We start from the raw sequence: 18608 nt of genomic DNA, 5'->3' as shown, positions 1-18608 counted from the left end.
GGATAATATCGGTCTCAAAATCACTATCAAAACAAAATAGGTGTTGTACCAACCTGCACGAGGAAAGCTTTACGTAGTCTACCGACAAAGTAAATGACGAAACTCATTGGACATATTCACCTATGCCAGCAGCACACTGTCACGTGCAGTCCACGTCGAAGACGGACTCAATGACAGACTTGCTAACGCAAGTGTAGCCTTTGACAGACTATGTGTGATTGTGTGTGAGCGCAAAGGTAGCAGTCTACAAATAAAAGTGAAGGTTGCTACTGTTACCAACCAGTCTGTATGCTTACGAAACATTGACAGTGTACAGACGCTTTGTCAAGACTGTCAACCTTTTCCAAATAAGCTCCCCGAGGACACTGATGAGTATACTTTGGCAGAATATGATCCTAGACTCTGACCTTCTCACACGGGCAGATATTCCAAGCATCCACACACCACTGATGAAACCACAGCCGAGATGGGTATGTCACAACTCCAGGATAACTGAAGAGTATCGCCTGTGTTGAGCTGAAGGTGATTGTCAAAAGAAAGTATTCAAAGATTCCCTTAAATAATTCTTGACTCACTTCAACATTGACCTTCAGTCTTGGGAAAGTCCCGCACAGGATCGCTCGACCTGGTGCATTCTTATCAATACTGGAGCTGTAGACATTGAACCGAGGAAATGCGCAGAGGCAGTGCAAAAGCGTTAGCATCGTGAAATTCATAACTGCAGCACTTGTCCTATCGATCAAGAAAACCGAAGTAACATATGCTGTTAAGTGTGCCACATATAGTTCAGAGCACAAATTGGACTGATCAGCCACTAATTCGCTCACACAAACCAAACCACTTAGTGATTTCATAGTCACCTCTGAACAGGAAAGACAAAGAAGAAGTTTGTCAACATTATGGTAACAAAAAATCAAGGGAATAAATGATGGAATACAATATATAATAATATAAATTTGAGATTAATTTATTTGTATATACCTTGATTATATACTGTTTTGACAAAGCAGCTTGATTCGGTAGGACAAGTTGGCTTTGGATTCCCCCTTGTCACATTAGCTGCAGCTGTTATGCATTCATAATCAACTGTCCAATCGGCGCTTTTAGTATAACTGCAGGAATAACACTGGATGCCTGAAACACCTGTAAAATATAATGAAATGTATGAGCCATTATGTAATTACTATATTCGGACCAATTCATTGCAATCACACATATTCTTAATAAATCGGGGTGACCGCTCCGGTGGCCTAGTGGTTAGAGCGTCCGCCTCCGATGCGGGAGGTCGTGGGTTCGATCCCCGGCCGAGTCATACCAAAGGCTTACAAAAATGGTACTAACAGCTGCCTCGCTTCGTGCTCATGATTAAGAGGTTAGTCTTAGGACTGGTCGGCCTGGTGTAAGGATAATGTGACTCGTTGGGACAGCATGCTACATGTCTGCGGCATGATGCCCCAGTGCTAGGCATCACTATAAACTGCCACACTGCAGACGTCGTAGCGATATGGCATGAAATTGTTAAAGCTACGTTAAAAATCAAAATCACACACACACACATAATAAATCGGGAGCCGCAGTAGTAATGTTGATAGAGCGCCTGCTCGAAAACCAAAGGTCAATGTTTTGATACCTGCGCAGGCCGAGCGGGGTCAGCTCCCTCAGCGTGTCCTTAGAAAAGGCACACAGCTATAATTTTTTGGCATGATAAAGCCAATAATATGTTTATCGTGTTGTTAAAACCACTCATCCCGAAACTGTCTTGGTAAAGCCTTAGTGGGGAACAAATATACAGACTTACTACCAGTACTCTTTATAATTCTATTCCTAGCTGATCCTAAAGATCCAAAACAATTTTGTTTCGTTTCCAAAAAATATAAATTAAAATATGATCTTCATAGGACAACCGAGTGCAATTTGCGTCGTGAATGTACAGACGGAAAATCGATTGGGCGCTTGGCCATACAGTTGCGGCCTACATGCGGATAGCACTAACAATTAAGAGTTTATAATTGTGCTTTTCTCTGCGTTTATTGTGACAACTGCCAAATTACACAGTAAGCGACGTTCAAATGGCGTTTTTCAAGCTATATCATTCGGCAAATGGCATTATATACCTCCATATGCGTATAAGAAATTTAAAAAACAAATCTAAACAAAACAAACTCATTTTGATTGCAGTCATGGACTCACTGAATAAAAATGTCTTGGAGATTCTTCTTTTATATTTTTTTCTATTTTAATCTTCGAAACCTTTAAAGGCTTGAATGTTCTCAATATCTTTTGTACAATGCTTTTTTTTCTGGAACTGAAAGGTTTTCACGGACCTCTGTGCTGGCATTTCTTATTAAAATGCAATTACAATAAATTGCGATTTTCTGAGAATTGTCTTATTTCATTTACGAGAAGAAAAACAATGAAAATTTTCTCAAACTTTACGAATTGGTCAACTTGTATTTCAAGTAAAAGAAGTCTCTGATGTGCACATTAAAACTGAAAGTTATTTTTCATCCTTTGTACTGTATCTGCTTCACACCAAAAAATGCAATATTGCCAGAAAATTCATAAACAAGCTGAGAGGAAGTGTGAATTCGAGGGAAAAAAGAGAACTTTTGTATAAATAATAACAGGCAGTCCTTTATAAAAATAGCATCTGTGTGGTACTGATCTGAGTCAAACAAAACATTGTCCCTGTCTGCAATTGTGTAAATTGATTGTAAGTCCATTTCTCTCTCATTTTAGGAAAGGATACACGAAGCATGCTTGCACAGTGTCTCTTTTATATATTTATATCAAAGCTCCAGAAATTAAAATGCTTACCTAATGACTGAATGGCTGTTTACGAAACGTCTGTGAGTGTGCGAATATCATTGAATGCGAAAAGGCCACAACGTTTTAGTTTAATTTTGTAAAATCTTAAACAAACATCCTCTCACTCTCTCTCCATTCGATATTGATAGGGAGGTAAATTGTAGCGATCTCGTTCGTTCGCTCGTGTGCGAATGTCGTCTTGAAATGTATACGATAAGAAACAAGACTGTAGAAAGTACATTTCAGCATTATCGAATTATCAGAATGATAATAATAGGTCCATCGGGGTCCAGTAAAACGCAATTATTTCTTAATTTGATAATGAGATGGCTGAAATGGGATAAGTTATTAGTTCCGTCAGTTGATGATCAGAGATGCTTCGATGTACTTAAAGATTTGATTGAAAATGCAAAGTTAATGAATAAAGATGGCGATGATATTCTTAATTTTATAACTGATATTGATGAAGCACCCTCCGTAGGTAATTTATTAATAATCTGGTAGTATAAGACGACATAATGTTAGATAAACAAACAAATCCAGCAAAAATATTTTCTCGAGGCAGGCATAAAAATACTGAGTGATTTATGTTACTCGATAATACACACAAATACCTAAAGTGATCCGAGATAACTGTAATATTTTAGTTGTCTTTAATGGAGTTGATACACATACTTTGAGAAAGATTCATCAGACTTGGTGTGGTGGGGATATGGACATGATTAATTCAAAAATTTCTTTTCAAAACACAATCTACTCCACACGGATTCATAACTATAAATTTACGCGATCCCAGAACAAGATATCGTGTAGGTCTTGATAAAATATTTGGTTGATATAATAATGATTTAATTATAGCAGCAGAGAGGGTGCGACCTCAATGAAACGTCCGGCGGGTAAACGAACTCACATTCTAATTTAGAAAAAGACAAACATCAAAAACAATGTAACAAAAAAAACCTAACCCAACTAGAGAAACTCTCGTTAAAGTTAGAAGCTTTGGTTTGGCATTACTGACCTTATTTGGTTTCATTTCTTTAGTATGAGGTTTTAGTTTTCAAAATGACGTTTCAGCTAAAGGTCTGTTCACTCTCTCTGCTGCTAGGGCCGTAGAGAGCGATCACGGGCCCTGGAGTAAGAAACACCCAGGCCTCTCCTAGTTCTTGTTCAAACCAAAGTTTTCTTTTATCAAATTAAAAAGTGTTGTTCGACCAGGAATATATCCCCGGTTGCCCTCTCCCAGCTCTTGTCGGCCCTGCAGAGAGGCTGCATGCAGATTGAGTTTTGTCTCAAAGTACCTAAAATGAACTAGATAGAGTGCCGCACCATTCTGAAAGTGGTTAGACCAAACATATCCTTCCCCCAACTCGAGACTGTCAATTAGGAATTAGTAATCTGATTTCTAACACGTTAAATGCATATAATTGATATATTGTCAAATAATATCTCTGTTTACAAAGCACAGTGACAGTACACTTCAACAGTGTCCAGTAATTGTTCAAGCGACATGTACCCATAGTCGTGCCACCTAATCCCTGCGGTTTTGATGAAACATCCATGTCGTTGCACAAATCCGTATCACACACCGTCCAGCACGTTGAATACGGGCCATTTTCATCACAGCATGTTCTATCATTGCACGGCGTGTCACCTTTTCCACATCCTCGCACTGCTGAATTTACCTGCATAACACCTGAAAATATATTAAATGTATGCCTGAAAGTCAAAGTTATACAACGATACAGCTGTTAGCAAACATATGTATTAGTAAAACAAATGTTGTGGGTGTGTTGATTATATGATCGTATTTTATGATATGTTTAAATGTATCGTTGATGTTGGTATTTCTTTCATGGAATACTCGATTCACTTTTCTTTATATGGCTGAAAAAATGTTGAATGAGTATCATCATTGATGAATTTATAAAACATCAAACATACAAGACTGAGATCAAGCAGCATGGTTTATTTTTCCTCTGGCTTGCGAGCAATATTAGCATAATATCCACATTAATTCATTCCTCCTGTATTCTATCTTTCATTTTGTTCTTCTGCTTATTCTGTACATTCATAATAATTCAAAATCTTAAGTCTATCATTTTCAGTAATATTATTATTTATTTGCTTTGCTTCAGACATCTCTGATGAATTTGCACACCTTGGACACTTCGTCTCCATATTGGATGTGTGCTATTGACACATTTATTTAATGGCATAACAATTTGACTGGCTTGAAACAATTCATAATATTCTTTCCATTTTACATGCTCATACTTTCAATCATACATTCTTTGTTTGTCATGCAGAGATAAATTTGTTCTCCATAAACCATGCCATCTGATATAGATACACGTCCAAGTCCTCCGGTTTATAAAGGAATGTATCGCCGAACTACTTTGCCTAATTTCAATTATTTTCCGCTCTTAAGTCAGGAAAGAAACCCGTGTAAATTTATTTAGTATTTTGGTATTATAAATGTTTAACATATTTTAACATAAGGTATTCAAAAGGAAGCAACTCGTGTCTATTGATCAGTAATGCATTTTATTACATCCCCAATATATTTCAGACTTTAATCTATGTTCTGATTTTCCATATGAGATACATTGACTTTCTAGCCTTTTGAGTAAGTTAAATATTCGTCAGTATTTTCATTTCCCAGCGTTGTTATTGTAAATTTCTTTTTCTTTGTCAAACTGAAACGTTTGAGCATTTCACACTTTAAAAATCTATATTGGTGCTTTTTATCTACCTATCTGGTTTTCGCATTTTTAAAGGCAGTTGTATTTTTAAAAATTATGTATTTCTAACATACTGTATTCATCTTTAGCCTTTGTATCTTTCAAAAGCATCGATGTCAGCTATGATTATTTATCACTTTTCATCAACAAGATTTACATAAACTTTTTGTAGTGAAATTATTTTGCTTCCTTGTTTAGTGTTTATGTAGATAGTTCGGTTTAGCATTCTTTAAATATTTTGGTATATTTTCAACTCTATTGTCCGTATAATATTTTTCCTACAATTGTATAATATGTATGTAAGCAAATGAACTTCCAAGACTAAGAAGCTCATTGAAATGCTGTTGTTTGCATTGTGCCCTTGTTGCGGTTCATTTTAAACCGATATATAATCATGGAAAGAGCATACTTTACGTCTGATAAGTGATCGTTCAATGCTGTCAAGAATGATGCGCAACCACCGTCAATTAGTTACATTTATTTCCAGCAAATGTCAATACTTTATCAATTCTTTCAAACGTATGACTGATTTCAGATTTTGTCAAATTTTGACATTCATGTAGTTGTTTATGTTAAAGCTACTTCATTTACTGTGTCAACATGTGGTATCTTAAATCGGACTTTATTTTCCGTAAATTTTACATCTACTTTTGATGGATCATTCTGGATTGACATTGGAAATTTTACGAGTCTTTAAAGTTGCAGTACCAATTTATCAAAATACCAATTTGTATATTTACTTTCCAGTGGCGTAGCAAGAAATTCTGGGTGCCACCACAAAACTAAAGTTTTGGGCCACCTCACAATAAAACGTTTTGTTTGATGTGAATTTTGGACCCCACTGGGTCTGCTCGTCTCCATGACCCTTCCCCCAACAGTTGCATGGATGGCTTGGATATTTGCCATCCCACCGTTACCCACAGGAAATACGTAATTTATTCCTTCTTCATGCTGTGTCGTTATAAGGATTTTCATATGAGGGTTGATGATGCTTTTCTCGATGATATCATAATTAAATCATTACATGTAAGCTGTAAATCTGCATCTTTTTTATATTGGAGTACACCAATTTGATGTTTGAAATAAAAAATAATTACTTTAATTCGCTTGTATGTTATTTTGTTTACAAATCAAAATTGAAGCCAACTTTAATTACATCAAGACCTGTACATATATAGGCATTTACTCTATATACTGACCTGATAAACTCGTGAAATATTTATATCACTTCTCTGAAAACCGTTGAAATCAGTATAACGTTGCTTTGTGCCAATACTCGGTATCTGAGCTCGAGTAGGTAAGTAAAATGGCGATCCTTCACATTTAATGGTCCATTTTGATCATAAATTTCACCCGAAAGCATATCTGCGTTCCCTCTGTTTTCTAAAATCCTGGGGGTAGCCCTCTCTGGAGTTTTAGGCCCATCGGACAAGACTTATCGGTTTATGTCACGGTGAATCGAGAGGATTCTTGTATTGGTTTCCTACGTCGAATCAAGTGGGTTGTCGATGAATCACTTACATTACCTGGCTGAATTTAACCTATATCTATTGGATAGATCGAAATTAAAGGCAACGAGCTCTGGTCGTAATGCTTTTGTTTGGCATGCACTGTAACCTGAAGTAATGTCGTCCTCCTTGGGACTCAAGAAATAATCAGCTAGAAGAAACTGGTGTTCCTAATTATCAAATATGCTAATTTCCTTATAGGCTATTCTTGTATACGTTAATGTTTCAATAGTATGTGGTTCATTTGCAGATGTGTTTTTTACACAAATATTTTGAAAAGCATGCACGCCATCTTTCAGACTCTTTTATACAACTGAGGTAGAATTAAATTTATTATTGTACTCTTTTTTTAACAAATATCCCATTGGGTTGTAGATTTAATGGAAAAGAAAACGCTAACATTCGGTTTAGCTGAGATAATACTGTTTAATACTACTGTTTAATCTGGAACCTGTCGTGTTTTTAATATAAAGGTACATCAAAATATAGTTCATGTTTATAGTAAAACTACGTGTCTTAAAAAGGAAAATCTAGATTGAAGAGAAGCGCAACAAAACCACAAGATTCTACACTAGATTCAACAAGAGGACATAGGAAAAATTGCAACCAATGTTTGTCAAAAAGACTCCAGTTAATAAGAAAATAAGGAGCAATAAGGGGAAATTCGGGTCATTAATAAATGAGGAGCTATAAGGGGAAACTCACTTAAGTTCAATCCGTGTTCAGCGGGATTTGAGGACTGGAAATATAGGATAATGCATGTTGGAATAATTCTTGCAAAGAACTGAGAATTTCTCTCCAATGATATGTGACAATTTGTTAATACTGATCATGTGTTAAAAGATGCACACATGCTATTGCGACGCGCATTGTTATAATGATGAAATTATGTTTGTCGACGAACGTCTTTGTGACGGGAGGGTACAATCGTCTGTTTAGTAGAAATGTAGGAAATTATTTCTATCTAGTAGTCTAAATCATAAATAAAATCAAACAAAATCCGTATTAAAATTATAAACATCCTTATATTGCGAGAAACACTAAACAAATAAAAAATATTCACTTGAGTTACGTTTAAGTTTCAACTATTGCCATCATTTTGCTGATACTTTATATCTACGAAACAATTAGAAAATATCAGAGAAATCGTTTGTGTGTGTGGGGGTGGGTGGGTGGGTGGGTATGAGAGAGAGAGAGAGAGAGAGAGAGAGAGAGAGAGAGAGAGAGAGCAGTTGGGTTTAGTATGAAGCGTTTATATCTGTACCATTTAGAGTTAACTGCATTACACGAATGCAGAAGATGACTTCCTTCCTTGCCATGAAAGAAACTTTGTTGGTATCGAACCTATGTTCCCTGGATTACGAATCAGGACTTCCACCAAATCGCTACCACGGCACTCATATATAGGATCCTTTGTTGTGTCAAAACCATTTGTACAGTGTATTGTAACGTCGTAGGACAACATAAAGGATCGAAGAAGGGGAAAACATTAGTAAAGCTTACTATACTACCGTGGGACCAGATAAATTATTTCACACGGTAAAAGTACTATAATGTCTTAGAACCACATAAATTATCTCGTGCGATAAAAGTCTTCGTACAGCGTACTAATATCGTGCGATAATATAAAGTATCACATACGATTATTATGATTGCACAAACATCAAACGCTTTTCATTTGATAGCGAATTTCAGATTTGTATTTAGGAAACCTTATTATATGATATTATTTGCTGGTAACATACTTAATCGTCTTGAACTATTTCTATTTCAATTTTGCCATTTTTCCTTCTTGTATCTGGTGTTTGTATCAGTCTTTTTTCCTTGTCTTCCTTTATATATGTTCTTCCATTTTTCCTTGACTTCAATTCTCGTTATAATTGTTGACAAACATTCTTACTTAATGTGCTGTCTGAATTTATTTATGTTGTTGGTGTAGCGTTTAACGCCATTTTTCAGCATACGATAGGCCAAACATGGCGGCCAGTATAAATGGTAGAGAAAGAACCCGGGAAAAACCCGGAAAGAACCACCGACCCACGAGAAGTTAATGGCAAGCTTTCTCACATACCCACATTGGTCGAACCCGAAATTCGAACCCACGCAGACGGAGATGAGATGACAGTGATACGTAAGAGTTAGTGCCTTAGACCATTGGGCCACTCGGACAGCGCCTGGCATCATTTCAAGTGCAGTGGGAACTGATCGCCATCAATTGTATCGGGTCCTGTTGCTAGACTTCTCGACATTGTCTTGCCACTAGGTGAGAGATTGAGGGTGACTGTGCGCAACTTTCTCTCTCTTAAACCCATCTCACGCACAAGTAATGACATCATTTCCGTCCATCACCAGATACCTTAAAGTCCTGTAGCAATTGTTGAGCGGCAAAAAAGCAGGTGTGGATCCAATGGGAGCTTTAGCAACATAAATGAATACAGGTGGCTCAGGGCATAAGGTCGCTTGTCCCTGCACCGACGTGAAACTCGGCATCTTCCGAAATGAGTGGGCATCCCATTTTAGGATTACACTGCTCATCTCCGTAGTATGAGGAAGGGCTAGAAAAGGTGCCCTAAATATTGAGCTTGGGCGGCATACTGACACTAACGGGAATTAGCGGTGGAAAACCTAGCAAGAAGACAAAGGTGCCTCCACTCACCTTATGTGTCTAGAATTAGCGCTAAATAATGGACATTCCATAAGCCAATTGAACTGAGGGAATAACGGCTCTAGCTGGAACTGAACTGACTAGGTTCAATAAACAGATATCAGCCACAAGTAAAACTCGCCTAATTGAAGAATGACAAATCAGTAAAGTTGAAGCTGGCTGCACATTCTTCTGTGGTGAACGAAGTTAAGAAGAGCGACGCGAGGCTTATGTCTGGTTCTCCGTCACGTCACAGCTCCTGAGCATTGCTCACAAATCTCCCAAAAGGCACAAATGACAGACTAAAGAAAGAGAAGGACGCCCATTGTCTGGAGAAAGACATTAGTATCTGCGCCTATGCACGCACTATGACCAACCCAGATGAGATCAAGGTAAACCTTTATGAAGATCTGGATTCTGCAGAAGAGCTCATCATTCCTATTTCTTTAGGATAGAGTTGGCAGAGATAACGAGACATACCAAGATGTTATGGATAATAACGACTTTGGCATGTTGGAACAACAACGGATTCATCTACTGTGGAAATTCACTACCTTCTAATCACCAACACAATATTGCCTCTGCCAAACCGCAATGCGACATATTGGATACCCTCACGCTCCAAGCACTGACATCTCTTTGATCATGTGATCGTCAGGAGAAGAGACAGGCAGGATGTCCGAGTAACCAAGGCCATGAAATATGCAGAATGCTGGACTGACCACAGACTCATAGTGTCTAAACGCGAAATATACAGATTCAGCCTAGCAGACGACCACATGGCAAAAAGTGCCCCGAAAGTTTAGCATCTCCAAATTGAAGCAGGAGAATGTGCACCAGACATTCGTCGACCAACTGTACAGCCAACTAGATACACTCAATCTGTACTCAGAGAATGTCAAAAACCTCAGAGAATCAGGCAGAGAGTCTGTATACTCATAGTCTTCAACCAAAAATCGTCAGTCCCACCAAACGTAAACATCAAAATTGGTTTGATAAGAAAGACGCAGCCATAAGGAGACTTCGGAGGACCTGTTTAGAAGACATAACTTCATCATCTAAGAAGGCACCCTTCACCAATATCAAGAAGACTGTTCAATACGTTCTCATAAAGTTACACAACTCATGGTGGAGCAATAAGGTGGATAGGAAGAATGACACGAAGAGAACATATATGACGCTTTGAAGTCTATTTTAGGGCTACAGTCATCACGAACAACTCCAATAATGAGTGCTGACAGCAACACACCGCTCACGTACAAAGGGAAATATACTTCAACGATGAGGAGTATCATTCAACAACATCCTCAATCAACAGTCATCTATCAGTTAGGAGGGAATTGATCGACTGGTCGAAATGGAAATCAACTTATAACTTGCTGATCCTCCAACGCAGACTCAAAGTGAGAAAGCAATTGAACTGTTTTCAAGTGGCAAAGCACATGGATCAGATATCATATAATCAGAAGTCTACAAAGCCATGTTTGCAGCTCAAACATGGCACAGAAATTAACCGAACTCTTCCAGTCCATTGCGAATTAATAAACTATGTCCTAAGAGTGCAAAGATGCATACATGTCCCACTTGTACAAGCAAAATGTCATTAGACAATTCTACAAAATCCACCGGGCAATCTCCTTTCTGTCAAGATCTGGCAAAATCCTCGCCAGAATTCTGATGAATCCCCATGTGCATCACATCGATACAGCGGTCCTGCTAGAGTGTCAGTGTGACCTCTGAAAAAGACGAGGGACCACACACATGGTGTGTGCAGCTCGCTAACTCCAGTGTTTGCAGCTCCGTAAACTGCAATGAACACAACTTCAACCTGTACACGACATGAATGGACCTGACAAAAGCAAAATCTGGTTGATCAGAGAAATTCCTCGATATGGTTTTGCAATTCCGTGATGGCTTTTCGCTGTCGTCATGGACGACAACAATTAATCGAATTATTCACAATCCCCAATGGAGTCAAGCAAGAATGTATGCTGGCCCCAACCCTCTTCAATATCATACTCTCTGACATGTTTACTGATGCTATCCGTGACCATGACACTGGGTTTGACATTAGATACCGGACTGATGTGAAACTTATCAATCTGAGAAGGCTACATGCAAAGATGAAGTTACAAGAACTAGCTATTTATTATTTCCAAATTTCTGACGACTGTTCCTTGAATGCTAAATCTGAGTCTGACATGGATAATATCGGTCTCAAAATCACTATCAAAACAAAATAGGTGTTGTACCAACCTGCACGAGGAAAGCTTTACGTAGTCTACCGACAAAGTAAATGACGAAACTCATTGGACATATTCACCTATGCCAGCAGCACACTGTCACGTGCAGTCCACGTCGAAGACGGACTCAATGACAGACTTGCTAACGCAAGTGTAGCCTTTGACAGACTATGTGTGATTGTGTGTGAGCGCAAAGGTAGCAGTCTACAAATAAAAGTGAAGGTTGCTACTGTTACCAACCAGTCTGTATGCTTACGAAACATTGACAGTGTACAGACGCTTTGTCAAGACTGTCAACCTTTTCCAAATAAGCTCCCCGAGGACACTGATGAGTATACTTTGGCAGAATATGATCCTAGACTCTGACCTTCTCACACGGGCAGATATTCCAAGCATCCACACACCACTGATGAAACCACAGCCGAGATGGGTATGTCACAACTCCAGGATAACTGAAGAGTATCGCCTGTGTTGAGCTGAAGGTGATTGTCAAAAGAAAGTATTCAAAGATTCCCTTAAATAATTCTTGACTCACTTCAACATTGACCTTCAGTCTTGGGAAAGTCCCGCACAGGATCGCTCGACCTGGTGCATTCTTATCAATACTGGAGCTGTAGACATTGAACCGAGGAAATGCGCAGAGGCAGTGCAAAAGCGTTAGCATCGTGAAATTCATAACTGCAGCACTTGTCCTATCGATCAAGAAAACCGAAGTAACATATGCTGTTAAGTGTGCCACATATAGTTCAGAGCACAAATTGGACTGATCAGCCACTAATTCGCTCACACAAACCAAACCACTTAGTGATTTCATAGTCACCTCTGAACAGGAAAGACAAAGAAGAAGTTTGTCAACATTATGGTAACAAAAAATCAAGGGAATAAATGATGGAATACAATATATAATAATATAAATTTGAGATTAATTTATTTGTATATACCTTGATTATATACTGTTTTGACAAAGCAGCTTGATTCGGTAGGACAAGTTGGCTTTGGATTCCCCCTTGTCACATTAGCTGCAGCTGTTATGCATTCATAATCAACTGTCCAATCGGCGCTTTTAGTATAACTGCAGGAATAACACTGGATGCCTGAAACACCTGTAAAATATAATGAAATGTATGAGCCATTATGTAATTACTATATTCGGACCAATTCATTGCAATCACACATATTCTTAATAAATCGGGGTGACCGCTCCGGTGGCCTAGTGGTTAGAGCGTCCGCCTCCGATGCGGGAGGTCGTGGGTTCGATCCCCGGCCGAGTCATACCAAAGGCTTACAAAAATGGTACTAACAGCTGCCTCGCTTCGTGCTCATGATTAAGAGGTTAGTCTTAGGACTGGTCGGCCTGGTGTAAGGATAATGTGACTCGTTGGGACAGCATGCTACATGTCTGCGGCATGATGCCCCAGTGCTAGGCATCACTATAAACTGCCACACTGCAGACGTCGTAGCGATATGGCATGAAATTGTTAAAGCTACGTTAAAAATCAAAATCACACACACACACATAATAAATCGGGAGCCGCAGTAGTAATGTTGATAGAGCGCCTGCTCGAAAACCAAAGGTCAATGTTTTGATACCTGCGCAGGCCGAGCGGGGTCAGCTCCCTCAGCGTGTCCTTAGAAAAGGCACACAGCTATAATTTTTTGGCATGATAAAGCCAATAATATGTTTATCGTGTTGTTAAAACCACTCATCCCGAAACTGTCTTGGTAAAGCCTTAGTGGGGAACAAATATACAGACTTACTACCAGTACTCTTTATAATTCTATTCCTAGCTGATCCTAAAGATCCAAAACAATTTTGTTTCGTTTCCAAAAAATATAAATTAAAATATGATCTTCATAGGACAACCGAGTGCAATTTGCGTCGTGAATGTACAGACGGAAAATCGATTGGGCGCTTGGCCATACAGTTGCGGCCTACATGCGGATAGCACTAACAATTAAGAAGTTATAATTGTGCTTTTCTCTGCGTTTATTGTGACAACTGCCAAATTACACAGTAAACGACGTTCAAATGGCGTTTTTCAAGCTATATCATTCGGCAAATGGCATTATATACCTCCATATGCGTATAAGAAATTTAAAAAACAAATCTAAACAAAACAAACTCATTTTGATTGCAGTCATGGACTCACTGAATAAAAATGTCTTGGAGATTCTTCTTTTATATTTTTTTCTATTTTAATCTTCGAAACCTTTAAAGGCTTGAATGTTCTCAATATCTTTTGTACAATGCTTTTTTTTCTGGAACTGAAAGGTTTTCACGGACCTCTGTGCTGGCATTTCTTATTAAAATGCAATTACAATAAATTGCGATTTTCTGAGAATTGTCTTATTTCATTTACGAGAAGAAAAACAATGAAAATTTTCTCAAACTTTACGAATTGGTCAACTTGTATTTCAAGTAAAAGAAGTCTCTGATGTGCACATTAAAACTGAAAGTTATTTTTCATCCTTTGTACTGTATCTGCTTCACACCAAAAAATGCAATATTGCCAGAAAATTCATAAACAAGCTGAGAGGAAGTGTGAATTCGAGGGAAAAAAGAGAACTTTTGTATAAATAATAACAGGCAGTCCTTTATAAAAATAGCATCTGTGTGGTACTGATCTGAGTCAAACAAAACACTGTCCCTGTCTGCAATTGTGTAAATTGATTGTAAGTCCATTTCTCTCTCATTTTAGGAAAGGATACACGAAGCATGCTTGCACAGTGTCTCTTTTATATATTTATATCAAAGCTCCAGAAATTAAAATGCTTACCTAATGACTGAATGGCTGTTTACGAAACGTCTGTGAGTGTGCGAATATCATTGAATGCGAAAAGGCCACAACGTTTTAGTTTAATTTTGTAAAATCTTAAACAAACATCCTCTCACTCTCTCTCCATTCGATATTGATAGGGAGGTAAATTGTAGCGATCTCGTTCGTTCGCTCGTGTGCGAATGTCGTCTTGAAATGCATACGATAAGAAACAAGACTGTAGAAAGTACATTTCAGCATTATCGAATTATCAGAATGATAATAATAGGTCCATCGGGGTCCGGTAAAACGCAATTATTTCTTAATTTGATAATGAGATGGCTGAAATGGGATAAGTTATTAGTTCCGTCAGTTGATGATCAGAGATGCTTCGATGTACTTAAAGATTTGATTGAAAATGCAAAGTTAATGAATAAAGATGGCGATGATATTCTTAATTTTATAACTGATATTGATGAAGCACCCTCCGTAGGTAATTTATTAATAATCTGGTAGTATAAGACGACATAATGTTAGATAAACAAACAAATCCAGCAAAAATATTTTCTCGAGGCAGGCATAAAAATACTGAGTGATTTATGTTACTCGATAATACACACAAATACCTAAAGTGATCCGAGATAACTGTAATATTTTAGTTGTCTTTAATGGAGTTGATACACATACTTTGAGAAAGATTCATCAGACTTGGTGTGGTGGGGATATGGACATGATTAATTCAAAAATTTCTTTTCAAAACACAATCTACTCCACACGGATTCATAACTATAAATTTACGCGATCCCAGAACAAGATATCGTGTAGGTCTTGATAAAATATTTGGTTGATATAATAATGATTTAATTATAGCAGCAGAGAGGGTGCGACCTCAATGAAACGTCCGGCGGGTAAACGAACTCACATTCTAATTTAGAAAAAGACAAACATCAAAAACAATGTAACAAAAAAAACCTAACCCAACTAGAGAAACTCTCGTTAAAGTTAGAAGCTTTGGTTTGGCATTACTGACCTTATTTGGTTTCATTTCTTTAGTATGAGGTTTTAGTTTTCAAAATGACGTTTCAGCTAAAGGTCTGTTCACTCTCTCTGCTGCTAGGGCCGTAGAGAGCGATCACGGGCCCTGGAGTAAGAAACACCCAGGCCTCTCCTAGTTCTTGTTCAAACCAAAGTTTTCTTTTATCAAATTAAAAAGTGTTGTTCGACCAGGAATATATCCCCGGTTGCCCTCTCCCAGCTCTTGTCGGCCCTGCAGAGAGGCTGCATGCAGATTGAGTTTTGTCTCAAAGTACCTAAAATGAACTAGATAGAGTGCCGCACCATTCTGAAAGTGGTTAGACCAAACACATCCTTCCCCCAACTCGAGACTGTCAATTAGGAATTAGTAATCTGATTTCTAACACGTTAAATGCATATAATTGATATATTGTCAAATAATATCTCTGTTTACAAAGCACAGTGACAGTACACTTCAACAGTGTCCAGTAATTGTTCAAGCGACATGTACCCATAGTCGTGCCACCTAATCCCTGCGGTTTTGATGAAACATCCATGTCGTTGCACAAATCCGTATCACACACCGTCCAGCACGTTGAATACGGGCCATTTTCATCACAGCATGTTCTATCATTGCACGGCGTGTCACCTTTTCCACATCCTCGCACTGCTGAATTTACCTGCATAACACCTGAAAATATATTAAATGTATGCCTGAAAGTCAAAGTTATACAACGATACAGCTGTTAGCAAACATATGTATTAGTAAAACAAATGTTGTGGGTGTGTTGATTATATGATCGTATTTTATGATATGTTTAAATGTATCGTTGATGTTGGTATTTCTTTCATGGAATAATCGATTCACTTTTCTTTATATGGCTGAAAAAATGTTGAATGAGTATCATCATTGATGAATTTATAAAACATCAAACATACAAGACTGAGATCAAGCAGCATGGTTTATTTTTCCTCTGGCTTGCGAGCAATATTAGCATAATATCCACATTAATTCATTCCTCCTGTATTCTATCTTTCGTTTTGTTCTTCTGCTTATTCTGTACATTCATAATAATTCAAAATCTTAAGTCTATCATTTTCAGTAATATTATTATTTATTTGCTTTGCTTCAGACATCTCTGATGAATTTGCACACCTTGGACACTTCGTCTCCATATTGGATGTGTGCTATTGACACATTTATTTAATGGCATAACAATTTGACTGGCTTGAAACAATTCATAATATTCTTTCCATTTTACATGCTCATACTTTCAATCATACATTCTTTGTTTGTCATGCAGAGATAAATTTGTTCTCCATAAACCATGCCATCTGATATAGATACACGTTCAAGTCCTCCGGTTTATAAAGGAATGTATCGCCGAACTACTTTGCCTAATTTCAATTATTTTCCGCTCTTAAGTCAGGAAAGAAACCCGTGTAAATTTATTTAGTATTTTGGTATTATAAATGTTTAACATATTTTAACATAAGGTATTCAAAAGGAAGCAACTCGTGTCTATTGATCAGTAATGCATTTTATTACATCCCCAATATATTTCAGACTTTAATCTATGTTCTGATTTTCCATATGAGATACATTGACTTTCTAGCCTTTTGAGTAAGTTAAATATTCGTCAGTATTTTCATTTCCCAGCGTTGTTATTGTAAATTTCTTTTTCTTTGTCAAACTGAAACGTTTGAGCATTTCACACTTTAAAAATCTATATTGGTGCTTTTTATCTACCTATCTGGTTCTCGCATTTTTAAAGGCAGTTGTATTTTTAAAAATTATGTATTTCTAACATACTGTATTCATCTTTAGCCTTTGTATCTTTCAAAAGCATCGATGTCAGCTATGATTATTTGTCACTTTTCATCAACAAGATTTACATAAACTTTTTGTAGTGAAATTATTTTGCTTCCTTGTTTAGTGTTTATGTAGATAGTTCGGTTTAGCATTCTTTAAATATTTTGGTATATTTTCAACTCTTTTGTCCGTATAATATTTTTCCTACAATTGTATAATATGTATGTAAGCAAATGAACTTCCAAGACTAAGAAGCTCATTGAAATGCTGTTGTTTGCATTGTGCCCTTGTTGCGGTTCATTTTAAACCGATATATAATCATGGAAAGAGCATACTTTACGTCTGATAAGTGATCGTTCAATGCTGTCAAGAATGATGCGCAACCACCGTCAATTAGTTACATTTATTTCCAGCAAATGTCAATACTTTATCAATTCTTTCAAACGTATGACTGATTTCAGATTTTGTCAAATTTTGACATTCATGTAGTTGTTTATGTTAAAGCTACTTCATTTACTGTGTCAACATGTGGTATCTTAAATCGGACTTTATTTTCCGTAAATTTTACATCTACTTTTGATGGATCATTCTGGATTGACATTGCAAATTTTACGAGTCTTTAAAGTTGCAGTACCAATTTATCAAAATACCAATTTGTATATTTACTTTCCAGTGGCGTAGCAAGAAATTCTGGGTGCCACCACAAAACTAAAGTTTTGGACCACCTCACAATAAAACGTTTTGTTTGATGTGAATTTTGGACCCCACTGGGTCTGCTCGTCTCCATGACCCTTCCCCCAACAGTTGCATGGATGGCTTGGATATTTGCCATCCCACCTTTACCCACAGGAAATACGTAATTTATTCCTTCTTCATGCTGTGTCGTTATAAGGATTTTCATATGAGGGTTGATGATGCTTTTCTCGATGATATCATAATTAAATCATTACATGTAAGCTGTAAATCTGCATCTTTTTTATATTGGAGTACACCAATTTGATGTTTGAAATAAAAAATTATTACTTTAATTCTCTTGTATGTTATTTTGTTTACAAATCAAAATTGAAGCCAACTTTAATTA

At 37.3% G+C, this 18608-nt stretch overlaps 1 protein-coding gene and 2 non-coding genes across 6 annotated transcripts in view; 2 read left to right on the top strand and 1 right to left on the bottom strand.

Annotated features, from left to right (window-relative positions):
* Positions 1–18608, bottom strand: part of LOC149792406 (uncharacterized) — a 108532-nt gene that overhangs the window by 48953 nt on the left and 40971 nt on the right. For all 4 annotated transcript variants that reach the window (XM_089970979.1, XM_089970976.1, XM_089970978.1 and 1 more), the window contains 4 exons: positions 16226–16405; positions 12886–13047; positions 4322–4501; positions 982–1143 (listed from right to left, as the gene is read on the bottom strand). In XM_089970979.1, the coding sequence (XP_089827105.1) occupies positions 982–1143; positions 4322–4501; positions 12886–13047; positions 16226–16405 (684 nt within the window). The remainder of the gene's footprint in view (positions 1–981; positions 1144–4321; positions 4502–12885; positions 13048–16225; positions 16406–18608) is intronic.
* Positions 1236–1312, top strand: Trnar-ccg (transfer RNA arginine (anticodon CCG)). The gene has a single exon. It is a non-coding gene; the product is annotated as a tRNA-Arg (tRNA).
* Trnar-ccg (transfer RNA arginine (anticodon CCG)) lies at positions 13140–13216 on the top strand. The gene has a single exon. It is a non-coding gene; the product is annotated as a tRNA-Arg (tRNA).

Source organism: Sinohyriopsis cumingii, chromosome 9 (genome assembly GCF_028554795.1).
Source record: "Sinohyriopsis cumingii isolate HCF-2022 chromosome 9, ASM2855479v2, whole genome shotgun sequence".
In the NCBI taxonomy this organism is placed as follows: Eukaryota; Metazoa; Mollusca; class Bivalvia; order Unionida; family Unionidae; genus Sinohyriopsis; species Sinohyriopsis cumingii.
Note: the sequence above shows the minus strand (reverse complement) of the source record. Positions and strands in the feature narration are given on the sequence as shown.